Source organism: Anolis sagrei, chromosome 3 (genome assembly GCF_037176765.1).
Source record: "Anolis sagrei isolate rAnoSag1 chromosome 3, rAnoSag1.mat, whole genome shotgun sequence".
Lineage (NCBI taxonomy): Eukaryota > Metazoa > Chordata > Lepidosauria > Squamata > Dactyloidae > Anolis > Anolis sagrei.
In genome coordinates this window covers 46,661,180-46,681,795 of record NC_090023.1, presented here as the reverse complement: position 1 = coordinate 46,681,795, position 20,616 = coordinate 46,661,180, and the positions used below count along the sequence as shown (strand labels likewise).

The window sequence follows — 20,616 nt, the reverse complement described above, 5'->3', positions numbered from 1 at the left end:
TGACAGTTCATTTATCCAATCTTAGGAAAATCTATTTAATACATCTATTCAAAAGCGAGCCTTGCTTAAATTGTACTTTTTATCTCTGTTTCTGTTTTTCATTTTATGTTTTTGACTTCCTGTATACCTGGATTAACTCCTGATTATTGAGCAGGTTTTAAAGTGTAAATAAATAATATAGTCCAATTAAAAGATTTCAACCATAATGTGGAACAAAGAAATGGTTTTGTACAGTGGGCTGCTGTGAGTTTTCTAGGCTGTATGGCCATGTTCCAGAAGTATTCTCTCCTGACATTGTGCCCACATCTATGGCAGGCTCAGAGGTAGAGGAGTCTGTTGGAAACTAGGCAAGTGAGGTTTATATATCTGTGGAATGTCCAGAGTGGGAGAAAGAACTCTTGTCTGATTGAGGCAAGTGTGAATGTTGCAACCCAGTGATTTCGGCCATGAAAACCTTTGACAACATGGTTTTCTGCAATAGCTCCAATGTACCAGTAGTTGAAGATCCTCTTCTGCCTTAAAAGGCAATGTAAAAATTATCTTGGATTATAGCTATATTCTAGGCTGAATATTGTGGGCAGTAGCCATCCACAGAATGTAAAATAAGATTGTTGACCTCTTGGTAAGCAAATTGTCTTATTTTACATCACCACCACATAAAAATATCAGTTAGATCTCTCTCTATATGACAAAATGGTCTCTACCAAATCAGACACCATATGATCTAAGACATTAAAAATATGTTCAAGTTAAAAGATTTTTGCAAATTGAAACTAGCTAACTAAAAAGGATAGTTTTTCTCAGAATTTGACTTAACTGAAAGGTTTTCTCCCCCCCCCCCCCCCCCCCAATAACTATGTTCAAAAGTATATCCCACCCTCCTGCAATAGCAGTCTAAAGTGTTTTGGTCTTCTCTCTTATATCTCCCAGTCCAAGTGTAGTCCCAGCTTTTATCACAAAATTTGTAGTGCAATACAACAGTAATTTTCAGTCTCTGGTCCTCCAGAAATTTTGGACTTCAGCTCCTAGAAAGCCCAGCAGTATGTCCACACATTCAGGAAATCTGGAGATAGCCCAAGGCTCTAGAAGACTAATTGGAAAAGCACTGCAGTACAACACTATGCAGTCAACTTTAAACTGACTTTTGCTTAGTCAGCTTTGAACCTGGATGAGGAAAATGGTTACACCAATAATTGTTAAAAATCTGGTTCAATTTGCCACAAATCCAAAGACTAGAAGAGTAGATACTTTGGTCCTGTGAACAAATGTTAGATGATGAAAACAAAAACACTGACATAGCTGATAGCAATTCCTGTCAGTGTGGCAGCAATTCACCAGCTGTCTTTATCATACCATTTTGCCGCCTGCTGCATTTGTTACCTCCCAGTTTCCCCGTTAGCTTGGCGTCTAGGATTATATGTGGATGTTTTAGCATGAATTGCCACAAGTAGCAGTTTAATGTAAGAAAGAGCAAACCATCGTGGTAATGCTGCTAAAGGGCTGTAGGTTAAAAAAAAAAAAGCACCCCTCTGTATAGTGCTCAATGTTGGCGCATAATAGAATTCTGTAATGCACTTTGGTAAAGATAAGTAAGTGGTGATATTTTCAGAAAGCTGTTTCTGAACGATGGTCTTTTATGTTTTGCTAAACAATATTTTATATCTTTTTAAGGAAGAAGAGACAGACAATGAGGAAAACTACATTGATCTGAATGTTTTAAAGGCACAGACTTACAAATCGGTAAGTGATTTCTTCATTAGTTACCACTTTACGATGCATCGTGTGTGGCTGATGCTTTTGCAGCCCACTCTATAACTTTACAAACTTGTGAAAGATCCACCAATAATCATGCTGTTTGTAAGGTTCAGGGAATGAAACAGGAAACACAGACCTGTGGTGGGGAGGAACAAAGGTGAAAGTTGGAGAAAAGTGTCACTTACATATTTTTGGATGCAAAGCTGTCAATTATATGACTCGTGGGTGTGAACTGTTCATTGCAATGTAATGTTATTGTGTTAAGGATACCAATGGGTTTCATTTAACCATGGTACTGGAATTAGTCTGTGTATAATGAATTAATTCACAGTTAACTAAAATTCTTCTCTCTTTAAATGTATCAGGAAGACATTTGCATATTGCATACCTAACCACTAATCACATCCTCCATATGTTATCTCTTGACCAAAACTGTTGGTGTATATTTGAAGTAATAACTAATTATCAGGAATTATTTCATGTTAATTGTCTATAGGCACTTTTTCATCCTTGGAGTTCTAAAGTACTAGCAGTTCACAATGATAGCTTACTCTCACTTGCATCTAGTAAAATACAGTTTTTCATTTTTTGGTAACACTTAATAGTATTGCTGTGAGCACACCTCACCTTCAGCAATTGTGCAGGTGCAGCAGGTTTTAGAACTTGTGCAAGGAGTGCTTGTGAGATGTGACATCACTGCATAGCACAATTGGATCACTCATTGATGTGTTTAATATAAACTTCTTGTCAGGACATGATTGAATCAAAGCAAGAAGAGATTTTAGAATCCACAGTAGATGCTGCTGAATGGAACCTTGAGGTGGAACGGGTTCTTCCACAACTGAAAGTTACAATCAGAACTGATAATAAGGTGGGTAAGGATTTACCAGTATTATTGTGTTGCTACTGTTCAGTAACAGTTTTTAGAAAATATTTTCTTTTGTACATGTGCTTAAACTGTAATCACTATATGACAAAATACTTTGAATAGTCAAATCTGAATTTGAGCTGCTTTTCTTCTGCAAAATATCACACTTAAATGTGAAGTGTAATTAAAGCCACTTGACTGACATCAAAGCACTTAAAATAGATTAGTACTCGACAAATAAAGTACTTGTGCTCCAACATATAAACATGTTTGCACAGTTTTTAAATATAAGGATCTTAATGAAAGCAGTGCAGATGTATAAACAAATAGACTTTTGAGAGTTGTTAGGAAAAGCACATTAACTCCTTAAATTTCAAATGATCTGATCTGTGTTGATTTAACCAGGCAGCAAGGTCAGTATGATATGAACAGTAAATCTAATCATAGCTGTATTTTTGTATCAGTTCAACTTGTGGACAGTTTGTCCTGTGGAAGACCTGGATGTTTAAAACATGTCTGGTCTTAGCCTTGCATCTGTTCATTTTTACACCAAATAGTTACTGCCTTGTGTTGTCAAAGGCTTTCACTCACATCTATAATAGTAGGCATCCTCAGAGGTTGTGAGATTTGTTGGAAACAGGACAAGTCGGGTTTACATATCTGTGAATGTCCAGAATGGGAGATAGAACTCTTGTCTGTTTGAAGCAAGTGTAAATGTTGCACTTGGCCACCTTGGTTAGCATTAAATGGCCTGGCTGCTTCCTGCATGGGGGAATACTTTGTTTGAGGTATTAGCTGACCCTGACTGTTTCCTGTCTGAAATACCCCTGTTTTTTGCAGCTAAGGAGGGATTGCTTCTGGAACATGGCCATACAGCCTGGAAAACTCACAGCAACCCAGTTCCTGCCTCGTGCATCTCAGTTTAGGAGACTCTTCTCATTCTTCTTTGCTTTATCTGCTGTTCAAAGTGGGCCTTCAGTTATTACATAGATACCTTTATAGCATATTTTGCGTCATAGGTTCAACTAAATTATGTGAACACACACACTTCGCTACTTGTGACTGTATTCTTTGTGCTTGCATAATTCTTGGTTGTATCTCTGCAAGTTTCCCTTTTTAGTATCCCATTTTCTTCTTATGCACAACACCTTTGGCTGTTCTGTTAGTATAATTAATTACTATTCGATTCCTATTGTCCTTTACTGTATTCTGTTTCACTTTGATCCCACTCCACAATAATGTAGTTGAGCAATAATTTGTGCTTGAGGCATGAACATTGTATTCCATCAGTGCATCTGAGGAAGTGGATTGTAATCTATGAACTCTTTTGCATTTGATCTTGAGGGGTTTTTTTCTCTCTCTTGGCCATAACATTTTACTTCTTTTATGTATAATTGTCATTTCCTCCACTTCCTTATTATTGACTTCTGTTTTTCAATTTTCTTGTTATTTAATATTTCTTTTTTTTTTTTATTCAATTCCTCCTACCCCATCTGTTGTTCTCTAAGGATTCCAATAGCTTTCAGCCTGCAAGATGTTGAGGCCTTGGAGTTATCTTCAGCTGCTTCCCTCTCATTTAGTGCATTGTCACATTGTCTCCTTTTCTTGAATATATCTAGAACATGACCTTGTTTCTCAGCATGCTTTTATTGCTGCCTTGGTTATCTCAGCTAAGGCAGACAAAATAACTGCAGATTGCTGTGGAGACCAGCATGCAGTAAAACCATCAGATTACTGCATGTTCTCAGAGTTCATATTTAAACCATCATGAAATTAGCAGAGTGGTTATTCCACGTTTTAAAGGCAGTGCTTGCTTTGTTATCTCCTCCATTCAGCCAACACAATTCATTCCCTTCAGCCTTTGCCCCCTCTATTCTTTCGCCTCTAGTTGATTCAGAACACCTTTGATAAAACCCTGTAGCTTTCCTATTGCTATAATTATACTTTTATCCTAAAGTCAGTGCTGAACCCTTTTCACTTCATGTTTAACATGTACTCCTTAGAGACATAGGTAGCTCTTACTATCAACATTTGGAGGGTCAAACCTGTTTTTCGCCTGTGTTGTGTCATACTGGAATCTAACTTAGAGGGGTGTGAACATGACTGAATGCTTTTCTGTTCGGGAAAAACACTTTAAAAGATTTAGATATCTGGGAATACAGTTCTTCCATAGGGTTTGCTTTTTTCAGTTGAAGAGCCATAGCTCGTGGCAACTACAATTTGTCGAAACTCTCTTCTTATAACTATAATTTATTTCTATTCTTCTTTGCCCTTGCTGCTTTGTTTAGGTACATCTAAAGTTGTTCAATGACAAGATCATTGGCCAGGATATAGAAAGCCTAGGTTAATGTTTCTATTGCATTAGGAATGTCACTAACATGCACGCTTTCTGCTATACCGAAGAATTACTCACCTATAATAACGGGAGCCCCCCAGTGGTGTGGCGGGTTAAACTGCTGAGCTGCTGAGCAGGGTGAGCTCCCACTGTTAGCCCCAGTGTCTGCCAACCTAGCAGTTCGAAAACATGCTAATGTGAATAGATCAATAGGTACTGCTTTGTTGGGAAGGTAACAGTGCTCCATGCAGTCATGCTGGCCACATGACCTTGGAGACGTCTATGGACAACGCAGGCTCTTCGGCTTAGAAAAGTGGAGATGAGCACTAGACTAGACTTAATATCAAGGGGGAACCTTTACCTTCTTAATACCACTTTGCAGCTACAAAAGGTGCAGGATGCAAGTATAGAAAAATGGGAGTGGTATCCAATTGGCATCTTTCCTTGATAGACCGTTAAGTGTGATCAGAACTGATTCTTCCTCCCCTCTCGTTCCTGAAATCCCACTTCAAATGGGGAGAGGGGCAAGAAGGACTGCAGAGGGGAGGAACAGAGGCAATATTTCTATTGAACACACAGAAGTCTTCCCACACAGCATTGAATAGTGCTAATTAATTTAAAGCCTCTTTTTTCATTACTCCTTCTGTTAACTATTACATTTGGATATGTTCCCTATAGGCTTTACTCATTTGGTTACTTTTAGCTTGTCAGTGTAAAGCTTTTTTTATATATCTGAAAAAAGCCTTTGTTACAGCAAATTTTTGAATTTTTAAAAAAGCTTCCAGATATGGGAAATCCATCAGCCCTTAATTTTTGCATTCTGCAGAATAGAGAACAAAAGTTCTTGGAAAAAAGTTTCTAAGGTGATGGTTAAAAAAAAGTACAACTATATGAACCGGAATGTATAACCTTGTGGATTTTCATAAAAACTCTGTTGACTGGCTATGAAAAACAACATTACATCTTTTAGGACAATCTTGTCATGTGTTTTCAAAGGCTTTCATGGCTGAAATCACTGGGTTGCTGTGAGTTTTCCAGGTTATATGGCCATGTTCCAGAAGCATTTTCTCCTAACGTTTTGCCCACATCTGTGGCAGGCAGCCTCTGAAGTTGTATGGTCTGTTGGAAATTAGGCAAGTGGGGTTTATATATCAGTGGAATGTCCAAGCACTCTTGTCTGTTTGAGGCAAGTGTGAATGTTGCAATTGACAACCTTGATTAGCATTGAATAGCCTTGCAGCTTCAAAGCCTGGCTGATTGCGGCTTGGGGACTCCTTTGTTGGGAGGTGTTAGCTGGCCCTGATTGTTTCTTGTCTGAAATTCCCCTGTTTTCTGAGTGTTGTTCTTCATTTGCTGTCCTGATTTTAGAGTTTATAATTACTGGTAGCCAGATTTTGTTCATTTTCATGGTTTCCAATCTTACGATGTATATTGATCAGGAATAATCCAGATAGCAAGGAATTAAGATAAAATTAAGTGTGAATACTCACTAGTAATGAAAATCTCTCCCCCCCCCCCCCCCAACCATTTAGTACCAGGACAGGAAAGAATGTTTTGTCAGTTCTTTCGGGCTCTTTTGTTCAGAAATCTATGTGCTTTTCCTAATTGCCTTGAAAAAATTAGAAAACTGCTTTCTGTTCTCTGTGCTTTCTTTTCCAAATTTGAACCTCATGGGCCATCCATTCTCACCCTCTTAATCAAATAGAAATCACAACTATATCACCTTCTTTAGACTGTTAATCCCGGTGTGTTCTTTTCCTTTCTTAGACTGTCACAAAATAAATCATTGCAATTATTAGTGCTCAAAGTGCGTTAGATGTTGTCAGTGCTAAACTTGAAATGGAATATAGTGTTAGCAGTAACAAGCATAGATATTTTGATTAATTAGTAGACGAGTTCACATCCTGTTTTATGTTCTAGAAGAGAAGTGAATTAGAATCAATATTAGTGCCTGGAGCAGTCTGTTATAATTATTTCTGGCGCAAGAGTACTTACAAGCAAATAACCAATTGCAAACATCCATGGCAGCGATGTCCAGCATTTCATTTCAGAGCACAGATGTGTCACAGGATTTTAGATTATATCATTTTAGTAAAACAAGCTTAGAATTAAAACATGTCACCTTCTGTAGATATGCTGTAAACATGCCCGTGTTCACTCAGGTATGAAATAAGCCACCACTTTGTCTGTACCTCCCTTTTAAAATTTAAATTATAGGACTGGCGAATCCATGTAGATCAAATGCATCAACATCAAGATGGAATTGAATCAGCTTTAAAAGATACCAGGGTAAGTCTGTGATATGTTTAAATAATTCAAACGTAGTTGATTTCATGGTAGTTCGGCATATTCTTGCTAGAAGCCTTTCTCACTGTATCTTCCCTCTTAAGTGCATGTGAATTACTTGCTTCCAAATCTCCAGGCACCATATGGTGTGCTTATTTCTGTCCTCTATACGGAGGTAATAATGGCCTCCTGTTCCATGTGGCAGGAATGTTCAAGTTCCGTGCCACTAGCCTTCCACAAGAATTTCTTAGAACTACACCCATCACACCCCCAAGTCATTTCTAATGGCCATCTTGCTTTCTTTTGAACTATGGTTTCTTTGCTCCTCACACTCCTTTTATACAGTAGAAGTTTGGGAAAAACTTCTAGAAGTCACTGAGCACCAGAGATCAAAGCTTTACATGGAACCATTGTTTACAAAGATGTTTCTTTGCTGATCTCAATCCCCTTTTACCTTTTGAGAGAAGAATTCTAGCTAGTTATGGTGAACAGTTCCAGGCTTCAAACATGAAGACAGCCACATGCCAGGATTGCAGAATGCTTTTCGATATCCAGAGAACTGGTGCCTCATCAGACTACATGTCCTAGGAATCTATAGCATTGAGCCGTTACAGTTAAAGTGGTGTCAAACCACATTAATTCTACAGTATAGATTCATCCTAAGAAAAGGTGGAACTTGAGTTGGACAGATTGTTCAGTGATTTACCGTATATACTCGAAGATAAGCTGAGTTTTTTCAGACCTTTTTATGGGCTGAAAAAGCCTCCTTCAGCTTATAATGGGGTCAAGCTGGGCAGCAGAGCATGGAGGCCATTGTTTGCAATATATGATACATTACTCTCTCATCTTCCCCTCCCTAAACAGTGTTTTTTCTTTTCTGTTTCTGCTCTGCTTCGCCTCCCAGACTGGAATGTTCTGAAAAGGGAAAGGAGGGAGAGAGAAGCCCTTGCAAGTCAGGAATATCCATTAATCTTATAAAAGTATTTTCCCCTGAAATATTTGTCAGTCTCTCCTACAGATATATAGGCATTTCCCCTGCAAGCCTTTGTAATCCCTATGTACCTATATATCTGTATCTATTTATATACAGTACATTAATTTTATATATGAATTTCCGCTCATATGTTTGCAGGTCTTTGCACACCCTATATACTTATAGATATCTAGAGATTTGAATGTACCTGTATACAGTGCGGGGATTTAGTCAGATACCATTTGTACAAGTTCTCCCACTTAAAAAGAGAAGAGAGGCCTGTAATTGACATCATAGGTAGACCTCAACTATGAGAGACAACATTAGAAAACACATCCAGAAAATCACAATGTCTGATTTTTAATGAATTTATTTGCAAATTATGGTGGAAAATAAGTATTTGGTCCATAACAAAAGTTCATCTCAATAATTTGTTATATATCCTTTGATGGCAATGACAGAGGTCAGACGTTTTCTGTAAGTCCTTGCAAGGTTGGCACACACTGTTGCTGGTATGCTGTCCCATTCCTCCATGCAGATCTCCTCAAGAACAGTGATGTTTTGGGGCTGTCGCTGGGCAACACGTACTTTCAACTCCCTTCAAAGGTTTTCTATAGGATTGAGATCTAGAGACTAGTTAGGCCACTCCAGGACCTTGAAATGCTTCTTACGAAGTCACTCCTTCGTTGCCCTGGGCGATGTGTTTGGGATCGCTGTCATCCTGAAAGACCCAGCCACATTTCATCTTCAGTGCCCTTGCTGATGGAAGGAGGTTTGCACTCAAAATCTCATGATACATGGCCCCATTCATTCTTTCATGTATACGGATCAGTCGCCCTGGTCCCTTTGCAGAGAAACAGCCACAAAGCATGATGTTGCCACCCCATGCTTCAAAGTAGGTATGGTGTTCTTTGGATGCAATTCAGCATTCTTTCTCCTCCAAAGTTGTGAGTTGTGTTTCTGTTAAACAGTTCTACTTTGGTTTCATCTGACCATATTACATTCTCCCAGCAACCTTCTGGATCATCCAAATGCTCTCTAGCAAACTTCAGTCGGCCCCAGATATGTACTGGCTTAAGCAGGGGGACACGTCTCACACTGCAGGATCTGAGTTTCTGGAGGCATAGTGTGTTACTGATGGTAACCTTTGTTATGTTGATCCCAGCTCACTAGGTCCCCCGTGTGGTTCTGGGATTTTTGCTCACCTTTCTTGTGATCATTTTGACGCCACAGGATGGGATCTTACGTGGAGCCCCAGATCGAGAGAGATTATCAGTGGTCTTCTATCTCTTCCATGTACTAATTATTCCTCCCACTATTGATTTCTTCACACCAAGCTGCTTCCCTATTGCAGATTCAGTCTTCCCAGTCTGGTGCAGGGCGACAATTTTGTTTTTGGTGTCCTTCGACAGCTCTTTGGCCTTCACGCCTTCACTATACTGGAGTTTGGAGTGTGACTGCTTGAGGTTGTGGACAGATGTCTTTTATACTGATAACAAGTTCAAATAGGTGCCATTACTACAGGTAATGAGTGGAGGACAAAGGAGCCTCTTCAAGAAGAAATTACAGGTCTCTGAGACCCAGAAATCTTGCTTGTTTGTAGGTTACCAAATATTTATTTTCCACCATAATTTGCAAATAAATTAATTAAAAATCAGATAATGTGATTTTCTGGATGTGTTTTCTCATGTGGTCTCTCATAGTTGAGATCTACCTATGATGTCAATCAAAGGCGCCTCTCATCTTTTTCAGTGGGAGAACTTGTGCAATTGGTATCTGACTAAATACTTTCCCCCCACTGTATCTGTATCTATATGTATACATTATTTCTATATATAAAATTTCCCCTTCCATGTTTGCAAGTCTCTGCAATTCCTATATAGGTATATATATTGATAAATATATAGAGGTACTGATATATCTCTATGTATATATATTGTCGGAACACAGACACCTTAAAGGGCCAGACTCAGATTTAGTTCCAGAAGGTTATTTGTAGACGGACCTCAGTTTATTAAACAAAGAAAAAGGACTCAGAGACACTTAACTCAGTGTCTCTGGTCAAAACACAAAGGCAACAACCAGTTCTGGTGCAAAAAGGAAACTGAAGCAATAATCTGGATTATCCGGAGAAAAGAAAAGGATTAAAACAGAACGCTCTGAAAGTCACATAAAGCGGGCGACCGGTTAATAAACAAAGGAGCTGCAGCGAAGAAAGCATAGTCAAACAAAGTCTGAGGTCAAAGCAAGCTGAGTTCCAAGATAGCAAAGTTCAAAAGTCCACGTAGGCAGCGACGTAGTCAAACCAATCCGAAGTCAAAGAAGGGGAAATCCACACTCACGAGAATCCAAGCCGAGTTGAAGCACACACGAACAGGAGTAACCTGTAGATCCAGGACCCAATGCCAACACGAGTCAGGCAGCGACAAAGACCCAATGCATGAACATAAACCAACACTTTGCCTTCTGCAAAGATTCCCCATTTCAGAGCCTACTTTTACCTTACACATCATAATCCGAAGAGTCATTAACTCTTGCAGCTGTTCTTGATTCCACATGTGAACTCCTATTCCCATCCCTCCAACTTCTCCATCTTCTGTCAAGACTTAGATCTCCCCAATGTATCTCCCGTTTGCCAATCCTAATTACCCAAAACCCCCATAAATGTGTCACTAGACGTTGGCTCCGCACATACATCTTGCACCTCCTTTACCTTAGTCCAGTCTAATGTGTCATCCCCATCCTCATCACTCTCAGACCCATCACTCCCAGAGAAACCCACAAATGATTCTTTATCTGTGGGAGCAGTAAGTATATCCCGGATCCTCTTCCTCTGTCGCTCCTCATCCCATTCCTGCTCCCGAGTAACCCTCTTTGTTCCCCTATTGACATCCATTGTATCTCCTTCCTCTCCCTCACTCATTGACCCTTCATCTCCAGAGAACCCTTCGAATGAGTCTTCATAGGTAGGTGCCATAAGTATAGCTCGGATCCTTTTCCTTTGCTGTTCCTCATCTGACTCCTACTCATGAGTACCCCTTTTCCCCCTTCTTGCACCCATACTACCACCTGCAACATTACTTACAGGCTCTACTACAACATATATAAGAAAGGAGATTCCATCTGAATATGAGGAAGAACTTCCTGACTGTGAGAGCCATTCAGCAGTGGAACTCACTGCCCCGGAGTGTGGTGGAGGCTCCTTCTTTGGAAACTTTTAAACAGAGGCTGGATGGCCATCTGTCAAGGGTGATTTGAATGCAATATTCCTGCTTCTTGGCAGGAGGTTGGACTGGATGGCCCATGAGGTCTCTTCCAACTCTTTGATTCTATGATTCTATGATATATGTGTATATATAAAATAATTTTACATATGAATTTTCCCCTCACATGTTTGCAAGTCTTTGCAAATCCTATATAGATATAATTATCTATATATAGATAGATTTCTAGATAGATATATATGAATATAGATATATATGGCTTGCAAATATTACAGGGGGGGGGGGGAATGTCCACACAAATATATCTAGACATGTCTAGATATATATGAATATCGATATATAGGACTTGCAGATATTGCAAGGGAAATGCACATAGAGAGAGGATTATTATTATTAAGTTATTGTTGATACCATATTGTTTTTGTTGACTCTACTTTTCTACTTACAGTGCTAGTTTACTGTTTTTCTTTGAAATACAGTAAATATTCAAAAACATTTAACCTACTGATGCCTCAATTAATGTAATTTTATTGGTATCTATTTTTATTTTGAAATTTACCAGTAGCTGCTGCATTTCCCATCCTAGGCTTATACTTGAGTCAGTAAGTTTTCCCAGTTTTTTGTGGTAAAATTAGGTGCCTCAGCTTATATTCAAGTCGGCTTATACTCAAGTATATATGGTAACTGCCCTGAGTTCTCTTGGGGAGAGAGGGCTGGTTATAAATTATTATTATTTATTTATTTATTTATTATTTATTATTGCTGCATGTATGGGCGGGTCCCTGTTACATAGTAAACTTTAACACTAAAAATTGGACATACTTTCAATTCCTTCATTTTAAAAATAAGTTACTATTACTAAGTTTTGAAAGCATGAGTGAATGTATTAAAGAATGACTGTTTCACCATTCTTAGTCCAAGTCATACTTTACCCACATGTTAATGTAATCTGTAAGGTGCTCTGAGTTCCCTTTGAGGTGAGAAGAGTGGGGTATAAATATAGTAAATTAATCAATAAGAAAAATGGTAGAGTTACTATTGTTTAAAACTTGAGTTGAATTTTAAGTAACCACTTCAATTATTTTCAGTATTCTACTTCGGTCACATTGCTGGGATCCAAACAACTGTCCAGTTAGTTGAGTTTGCATGTTGTATTTGTAATTCTTTAATGGTACCATTTGTCTCACTCCACTGTTGCATAGTGAGTTAGTTTTTAAATGAAGATAACTTTCAAGCTATTTGGATGTAGATCAGAGTTTAAGGCTCAAAGAAGGGGGGGGAGGCAAAAGTCCCACTGGGCAAGCCAAAGTAGCTCTTTGGACCTCAGCCAGATTTCAGTTGTAGCTGACTTGTATAAAACTTTTAACAGGGTTACCTTGACAAACTTCATAATGAAATCAGCCGAACTCTGGAAAAAGTTAGCAGTCGAGAAAAGTACATCAACAACCAACTAGAGCATTTGGTCCAAGAGTATCGTTCTGCACAAGCCCTATTGAGCGAGGTAATGCTGATTACTTTGGATTGTTGTCAAGAGACTGTTTTTAAAACCACGTTTTTACTGTTAAATTCAAACTGTAGCAGCTTCTCTTATGCTACAAAAGATAGAAAACTTTTTAAAAAAAACATGTTTTAGGTCCTGTACTACTTTACAAATCAGATCACACAAATCTCATCACACTTTCACATTTAGATGTTGGATGGAGAAATTCTCGGGGGGAGTTGCTTTCTTTTTTCATAATAAAACAATTTTTCCCTTCACAGGCCAAAGAGAAATACCAACAAGGAAGTGGAGGTGTGACAGAAAGGACTAGAATTCTGTCAGAGGTAAAATTTTGCTCTTTGATATCTCATATATTTGCTGTGCAGTTTATATCATGGTGTTGCCATCAGCTGACAATGTCATGAATGCACTTAGTTTACTTTTGCATGTACCCTGATCCTGTATGTGTCTAGTCCAGTGTTTCTTAAACTCTGCTCCTTCAGATGTTTTGGATTTCAACTCCCACAATTCCTAACAGCTGGTAAGATGGCTAGGATTGCTGGGAGCTGAAGTCCAAAACACCTGCAGGAGCACAGTTTGGGAAACACTGGTATAGTCAAAAGGAAATTGGGCTTGCTCTCAAGTAGCTATGCTGATTTGTTCTGTAAGTCATATGTTTTGAAATCCTGAACAGTCTTGAAAGTGGACTTTCTAAATTCTGGTTCTTCTATCGGTCCTCTCCTTTGAGTTGATCCATTGAACTGTTAGCTAAATGATTTACGTAACTCCTGCTTCTCTGAAATTGTTCAAGATGAATGAGTTACTGTCCTTTCTTTTCAAAGCACTTTTTGTTAAGCATTAAGCCGTAGCATTTATTTTTCATAAGATGATTAATTGTAAATGACAACACTGCATAACTTTGCATGATGAGATGGCCAGGCCGGACTACTGATGATTGTTTGAGCATTGCCAGAGCCAACAAAATAGTGAAAGTTGTTCCCAGTGATCCAGTTTGAATTCTGGGTGATCCTGGATGTGAACAAGGCAGCCTTTTTATTTTGTCTGCACTTCACTCTAGACCAGGGGTTCTCAAAGTGTGCTCTGTGGAGCTCTTGGGGTTCTGCAAAGCTGATTGAGGGGCTCTAAGCCTCCTAACAACTGGTAAGGTAAACTGGCCGGGATTTCTGGGAGTTGTAGGTCAAAACACCTGGAGAGCCACAGGTTGAGAACCACTAGCATAAAGGATTGGCCTTCTCCGGCCACTGTCAGAGTCTAGCGCCACCTTCTTTCCTTCTCTCTATTCCTCTGTTGTTTCACTCACAGCGGTGTCCCTCCTCCTCTTCCTCCTCCCATCCAAGCTTTCTCTCCTCTTTCCTGTTACTCCACCTCCCACCACCTTTAGACCCCTTGCTGCTAAAAGGCCCTTTCCCGCAACCCCCTTGCTGTCAACAGCCTTTTTTCCTCACCTTCCTCACCACCCAGATCATTTTGCCCTCTCCTTCCTTGCTTCCAAACCCCTATATTTCCTTTCACCACTCAGGCGGTGTGTTTTCTGCATGGCAGAAGGGAGTTGGACTGGCTAGCCCATGGGGTTTCTGTTGTTGTTGTTGTTGTTGTTTAAAACACCACAAGATGAGTCCACAGCAGACACTCTGCTGGCTGTTGTATTGGATCATACGTCGGACTCTTTCCAAGTGTCTAGGACTGTGTGATGTATCGGCGAATAATGTGTGCACACCCCAGTAAGGTGGCCTTTTGCAGTTGGCAGATGGTAATCTTGTCAGCGCCCATTGTGTTTAAGTGCAGATCAAGGTCTTTAGGCACTGCACCCAGTGTGCCGATCACCACTGGGACCACCTTTACTGGTTTGTGCCAGAGTCTTTGCAGTTGCTGCTGCTGCTGTTGTTGTTGTTGTTGTTGTTGTTATTTTTATTACAAAAGCTGGGTGGCCATCTGTTGGGGGTGCTTTGATTGTGTTTTTCCAGTATGGTAGATGGGGGTTGGGCTGGATCGCCCCTGAAATTTGTGTTGTTGTTGTTGTTGTTGTTGTTCTTATTTATAAAGCCTGGATGGTCATATATTGGGGGGCGCTTTGCATGTGCTTTTCCTGCATTGCAGAGGAGTTTGGACTGGATGGCCTCTTGAGTTGTCCACTGAAACACTGTTAAGTTTATCTTGGTTAAAATTGTTCTTCATTTTAAATATATTGTATTGTTCTTTATTTCCTTGTTTTCACTTTGTGAGTGAATTTACACAAACACTTTCCATTCATCTGGCACTGGCCCGGCCCATGCATTTTATTTATATAAAAACATTTCTTGCAGGAGAAAGAAAATGGAATATATGAAACTGTCAACTAAAATATATCGGGATTAGGATCCTTTTCGGGATGTCCAGTAGTAGTTTGTATTGTTGAAGGCTTTCATGGCCAGAATCACTGCAGTTTGTTTGATTACACAGTAATCAAATAATCAAACAAGTAGTTTGTTTGATTACACCACCAACAAAGCAACAAAAAATATTGTGGTGTCTTGATTTTTAGGACTGTTCCTGTGCCGCAGATTCAGAAAATTGCATTGACTAGAGCATCAACTTTAGTTTCTTCGATATGGTTATTATGGTTTTCTATGGGCGAGCAGATGGTGATTGGTAGATGGCATATATTCGGTACCTAAAAAACTAGAGCTAATAGGGGAAACCTGGCACCATTTTCGGAATTAGTAGGTCAGATATACCCAAAAGCAAGTCTAACATTCCAGGTATCAAAATACGTGTTGGCCACTGGCCAGTGTTATCTATGCATGTGATTTTAACCGGCCATGATCAATTCTTCCATGATTTTGGGATCCTCGTTTTCTTCATCTGCTTTTGACTTAATGAATCCTTTGTGGATATTGTGGAAAAGGTGAAAGGAAAGATGAGCTCAGTGAGGAGAAATCCTACCAGGGTGGTGTTGATTGATTATACTGCTGTTATCAGTGACAGTCTGTGAAATCATACAATATTTTAAGTGATCTATAAGGCTTAATGTTGGTACTAGTTATTTTTAACACTAATGATAGTTTTAAAGATTTCTTTTAGTTCAAAGCACATCCTAGAAAAAAGTACTGACCTTGCTCACCAAAATGAGAAGGCAGAACATTCCTTTTTTATTGAGCTGATCTGTAAAAAGGATATGGATCTGAAAATAAATAAAAGACATCTTCAAAAGCTGCTATATTTCTTCAATTCTAAGATGCACTTTTTCCTATATAAACAGTTCTAAAAATGGGGTGTGATTTGAATTGCAGTGCCTCTTACATATTTTTCTTGGAGGTCATGGTACTGAAATTAGGGTGTGTCTTACAATTGAAAAAATGTAGTATATATTGTTCTATTATTAGAAAATGAGATTCTAGCTGTTGGTACCAGAACAGTAGTTCGTGGCTTCATGGATGTATGTCTTACTGCAATGCTATATATGTATGTATGTATTTTATATTCGTATTTATATCTCAGTGCCATTTAGAGCATAACAAAATAGATGAAGAGTTATTAGGAAGGGCAATAGTTTACACAAGGTTAACTATGTGCCTCAGATATTCCAGCTGTTGTCTCAACATATTTATGCGCTTTGGCAGACCTGAAAGGCTGCTGCAACAAGGTGTCTGTCAATGTGTTGTCGAAGGCTTTCAGGGCTGGAATCACTGGGTTGCTGCGAGTTTCCCAGGCTGTATGACCATGTTCTGACATTTTGCCCACATCAATGGCAGCCATCCTCAAAGGTTGCCTGCCATAGATGTGGGCCAAATGTCAGGAGAAAATGCCTCTGAAACATAGCCATACAGCCCAGAAAACTCAAAGCAACCCAAGCTGTCTGTTCTTTACAGGATAAAGTTATTCCTTCTCCTGTTTCTAGTACTTGTAGCCTCTGCTATCAGACACACTATGCACTTTTGAAGCAAAAGAATTTCTTCCATTCCTCAGATGTTCCAAGCACCATCTGAACCTTTAGGTCAGAAGAGGTCTTGGAGGAGAATGTTTCTAGCCAAGAAATGGCTTTCAGAATAATAATAGTTTTGTTTCAGATAATAATAATAAAAATCGCCCCAATGGGAAAATACATCACACAGTCCTAAACACTTGAGAGGTGTTTGACTTGTGATTTTGTGATACAAAATCCAGCAGATAAATCTCGTTTGTTGTGTCATACTGTATTTTTGTGTCATTAAAATAAATAATAATAATAATAATAATAATAATAATAATAATTATTATTATTATTATTATTATTATTATTACTGCTACTCCTATCCTCAAGGCAGGTTACAACATCACTAAAAACACATAATCATCTAAAAACATTACATAAAATGTGCATATTAAAACATATTTCTACAAAATACATAAGGTATTAAAATACACAGAACAAAGATTTAATGTAAAATGCAGGTTTAAAATTCGTGATTCAAACTGGCTGGATAGGTCTTCCAGAAGAGATAGGTCTTTAGATGATTTTTAAATTCCGACAGCTCATTTAACTGTCGGAGCTCTTTTGACAGGTCGTTCCACAGTCTTAGGATGAGCAATGAAAAAGTCCTCTGGGTGACAGCTGCCAGTTTTATTTATTTATTTATTTATTTATTTATTTATGACATTTATATGCCGCCCTTCTCACCCCAAAGGGGACTCAAAGCGGCTTACAAGTAACATGTAAATACAATATATTATATAATACAGTATTAATGGTGCTGGGGGGGGGGGGGGTGCCAACTGATGATACTGGAGGCAAGATGGAACTGCCTTTGTGGCCCCTCTCTTCACTCTGATCTCAGAGCAGCAGTTGGTGTTGGGGGGGGGGGGCTCCCAACTGATGACACTGGAGGCAAGATGGAACTGCCTTCATGGCCCCTCTCTTCACAATTGGATTCTGGCAGGTGGAGTAGCTGCCCCCCAGTGGTCCTAAGTGTTTGAGGAGGATCATGTGAGAGAAGGTGATCCTGTAGGTAACCTGGACCCAAACCACGTAGAACTTTAAAGGTCAAAACCATCAGTTTGTACTTTGCCTGGAAACTAATTGACATCCAGGAGTGTAATATGTCCACTCCTGGATGTTCCTCTAACCAATCTGGCTGTCATATTTTAAACCAACTGGACTTTCCAAAGTTGGTACAAAGGTAGCCAATGTAAAGCACATTGCAGAAGTTCAACCTTGAGGTTACCAGTGCATGCATTACCATCTTTAGGTCCTCCAAATCTAGGTAAGGGGCACAGAAGTTCTGTATCCATGCAAGTGTTATTGGTTGTTGTTGGCTCAGGAAAGGAGATATACTAGAAAGAGAACAAATAAATTCAGTTATGATTCATTCTATCCTATGCAGCTTTTCAAAACACTAGACAGGGAAAATGAATCCCCCCCCCCCCCCCCCAAGCAGAAAGTCTCCATTATAGAAGGGTTTGTTGGGCTCCAAGAGCAATTTTGCCCTATTGGATTGCTCCAAGTTGCCTTTATTTTGATACAATGCAAGCTGCAACCTTATTTCCTGTTTGTAATATTATTTTGGAGGGGGGTCACCTTTTAGGCGTGAATTGCATATCTTCCATTATTAAAATCAGCCAACTGTTTTTGCTTCTTTCTGCCCCATGGCTCTCTAGTAAGTCCAATGCCTAGTGAGTATTACTGGATATATGATTTTGAAAAAGCCTACTGATAAAATATACTTCTTTTAAAAAAATATCACACTGGGGTCCTTTTGAAACCAGTCATTAATTTGATTTTCATCTAGGAGTTTGAAGAGATATGTTTGACCCCAATAGCAGATGGACAGATTTTGGAGGGAAATTGTGATTTGTTCCATTGAGAATTGATATAGCTTTGGTAATGCTAGATTTGACAAATAACATGTTTACCTTTTTTTTCTTAAGATTACTGAAGAATTAGAGAAGGTGAAGCAGGAAATGGAAGAAAAGGGCAGCAGTATGACTGATGGTGGTAAGCTCTATCTTGAGGTTCTTTCTCAGACAAAGCTCCCATTTTTGAGCTACTTAATACTTTTCCAAACCAAGAGCAAAAATTAAGCTGCAGAAAAACAAAAGCAGAAGGAGTAGCTGAGATACAGTTGGAGTCTGCATTCTCTTGAGGCACAAGATCACGTGGCATGTCTCAGTAATTGTATCTGCAGTCTTTCTTAAATTCTTGGACATTTTCTACAACTGATGCAGCCGGAAGTATGCTTTTTGCTGGTAAAAAGCATTGAGGAAATGTCTGTTATGGGTTCATTCCATTTTAAAATGCGAATAAGTCTATCCTTTACTTGGACTTACAGTGCTTTATTAGGGGGAAAGTATTGTAAATATTCTACTTGTAGTCCTTCGAGATTTATGAGGCTGTTGTAATAATGCGTACCTGAAGAAATCACAGGAATTTGTACTAGCGTAGACTAAGAAATCTGTAGAATTTTGTTTTGAGAAGTCTTTTCACCAAATGTAAAATTTAATTTCACCATAAGTACTGAAAAAGTAAGCATTTTAATGCACCTCTTCAGATCTAAAATGTCATGAAGGTGGTAGAGTATATCGTAATTTTAAAAAGCTTCCGTGAATCTATAAAATTGTGTCTCCAGAGTAATGTCATTCTTTTGTTCATTTAGCTCTCCCGATTAGCAGAAGGAAAAAAATAGTAACTTTCTTCGTATGGCAGACTGACAGAAAAAATGTGCCATTTTGCATTTTTCTTTTTAACAGCTCCTTTAGTAAAGATTAAACAAGCTTTGACCAAACTGAAACAAGAAACCATTCAGATGGACATACGAATTGGCGTAGTGGAACACACGTTGCTTCAATCAAAGCTGAAAGAAAAATCAAACATGACTAGAGACATGCATGCTACTATAATTCCAGATTCTTCCATTGTCGGTACCTATTAAATTTGTTTGATGTTTATTTTTTTAATGCTATGTAAATCATTTTGTGATATGACATACACACACACACACATATATATAAAACTATGTATGTCATTTTACAAAGCCATAAATTTTGTTTTTATACATGCAGTAATGTTATGTTTCTGTATGATTTATTATATAGCTTTTTGTAAGAAAAATGTTAATAAAATTTCATTAACAAGTTCTTGGTATGATAAATCAAAGAGCTGTAAAGGAATTATCGGAAAGAATAATAATATTGAAATGAAAAAGTCAGCTACAAAAATGGATGTTGCAGAGTGTACAACTTGCAATATGAATTTCATTTGGATTCTATAGATTTTAGATCAGGACTGTCGGGGCCAGGAACTGCATCTGGCCATAACACCCCCCCCCCACACACACACACACATGTCTTTTCTAACATATGGGTATGATTTAAGAGAAGTTGGTACTGCATTATGTAAGCATTATACACTTCCCTCTCTCTCAAATTAGTACCTCATGTGCAGAGATGCAATGTTTTACATTACTGTAATCTACACTGATGGGCAAGAGTCGGGAGGATGTTTGCACCCAAGGAATGAGTGTGATATCCTGTGACCTTTGGGAAAGGTTTCATTTGATAAGGATATCTAAACTGGCTAGACAGTATAGATATCCTTCTCAAACAGTAGTGGCTGTGAAGGTGCCTTCAAGAACAGAAGATGATGCTGAGTCCAGAGTGGGTGGGACTGAGCCTGTGAGGGAACAGTAGTGACATTAATGAAGGGATTATTGTCCCTGTGAC

The 20,616-nt window shown here is 38.8% G+C and overlaps 1 protein-coding gene across 3 annotated transcripts in view; it reads left to right on the top strand.

Moving 5' to 3' along the window:
* Window positions 1–20,028, top strand: part of IFT57 (intraflagellar transport 57) — a 42,872-nt gene extending 22,844 nt beyond the window's left edge. For all 3 annotated transcript variants that reach the window (XM_060770661.2, XM_060770660.2, XM_067466641.1), the window contains 7 exons: window positions 1,672–1,740; window positions 2,507–2,626; window positions 7,176–7,247; window positions 12,811–12,942; window positions 13,203–13,265; window positions 18,826–18,892; window positions 19,645–20,028. In XM_060770661.2, the coding sequence (XP_060626644.2) occupies window positions 1,672–1,740; window positions 2,507–2,626; window positions 7,176–7,247; window positions 12,811–12,942; window positions 13,203–13,265; window positions 18,826–18,892; window positions 19,645–19,826 (705 nt within the window). In that variant the 3' untranslated portion in view covers window positions 19,827–20,028. The remainder of the gene's footprint in view (window positions 1–1,671; window positions 1,741–2,506; window positions 2,627–7,175; window positions 7,248–12,810; window positions 12,943–13,202; window positions 13,266–18,825; window positions 18,893–19,644) is intronic.
* The last annotated feature ends 588 nt before the right edge of the window (window positions 20,029–20,616 follow it).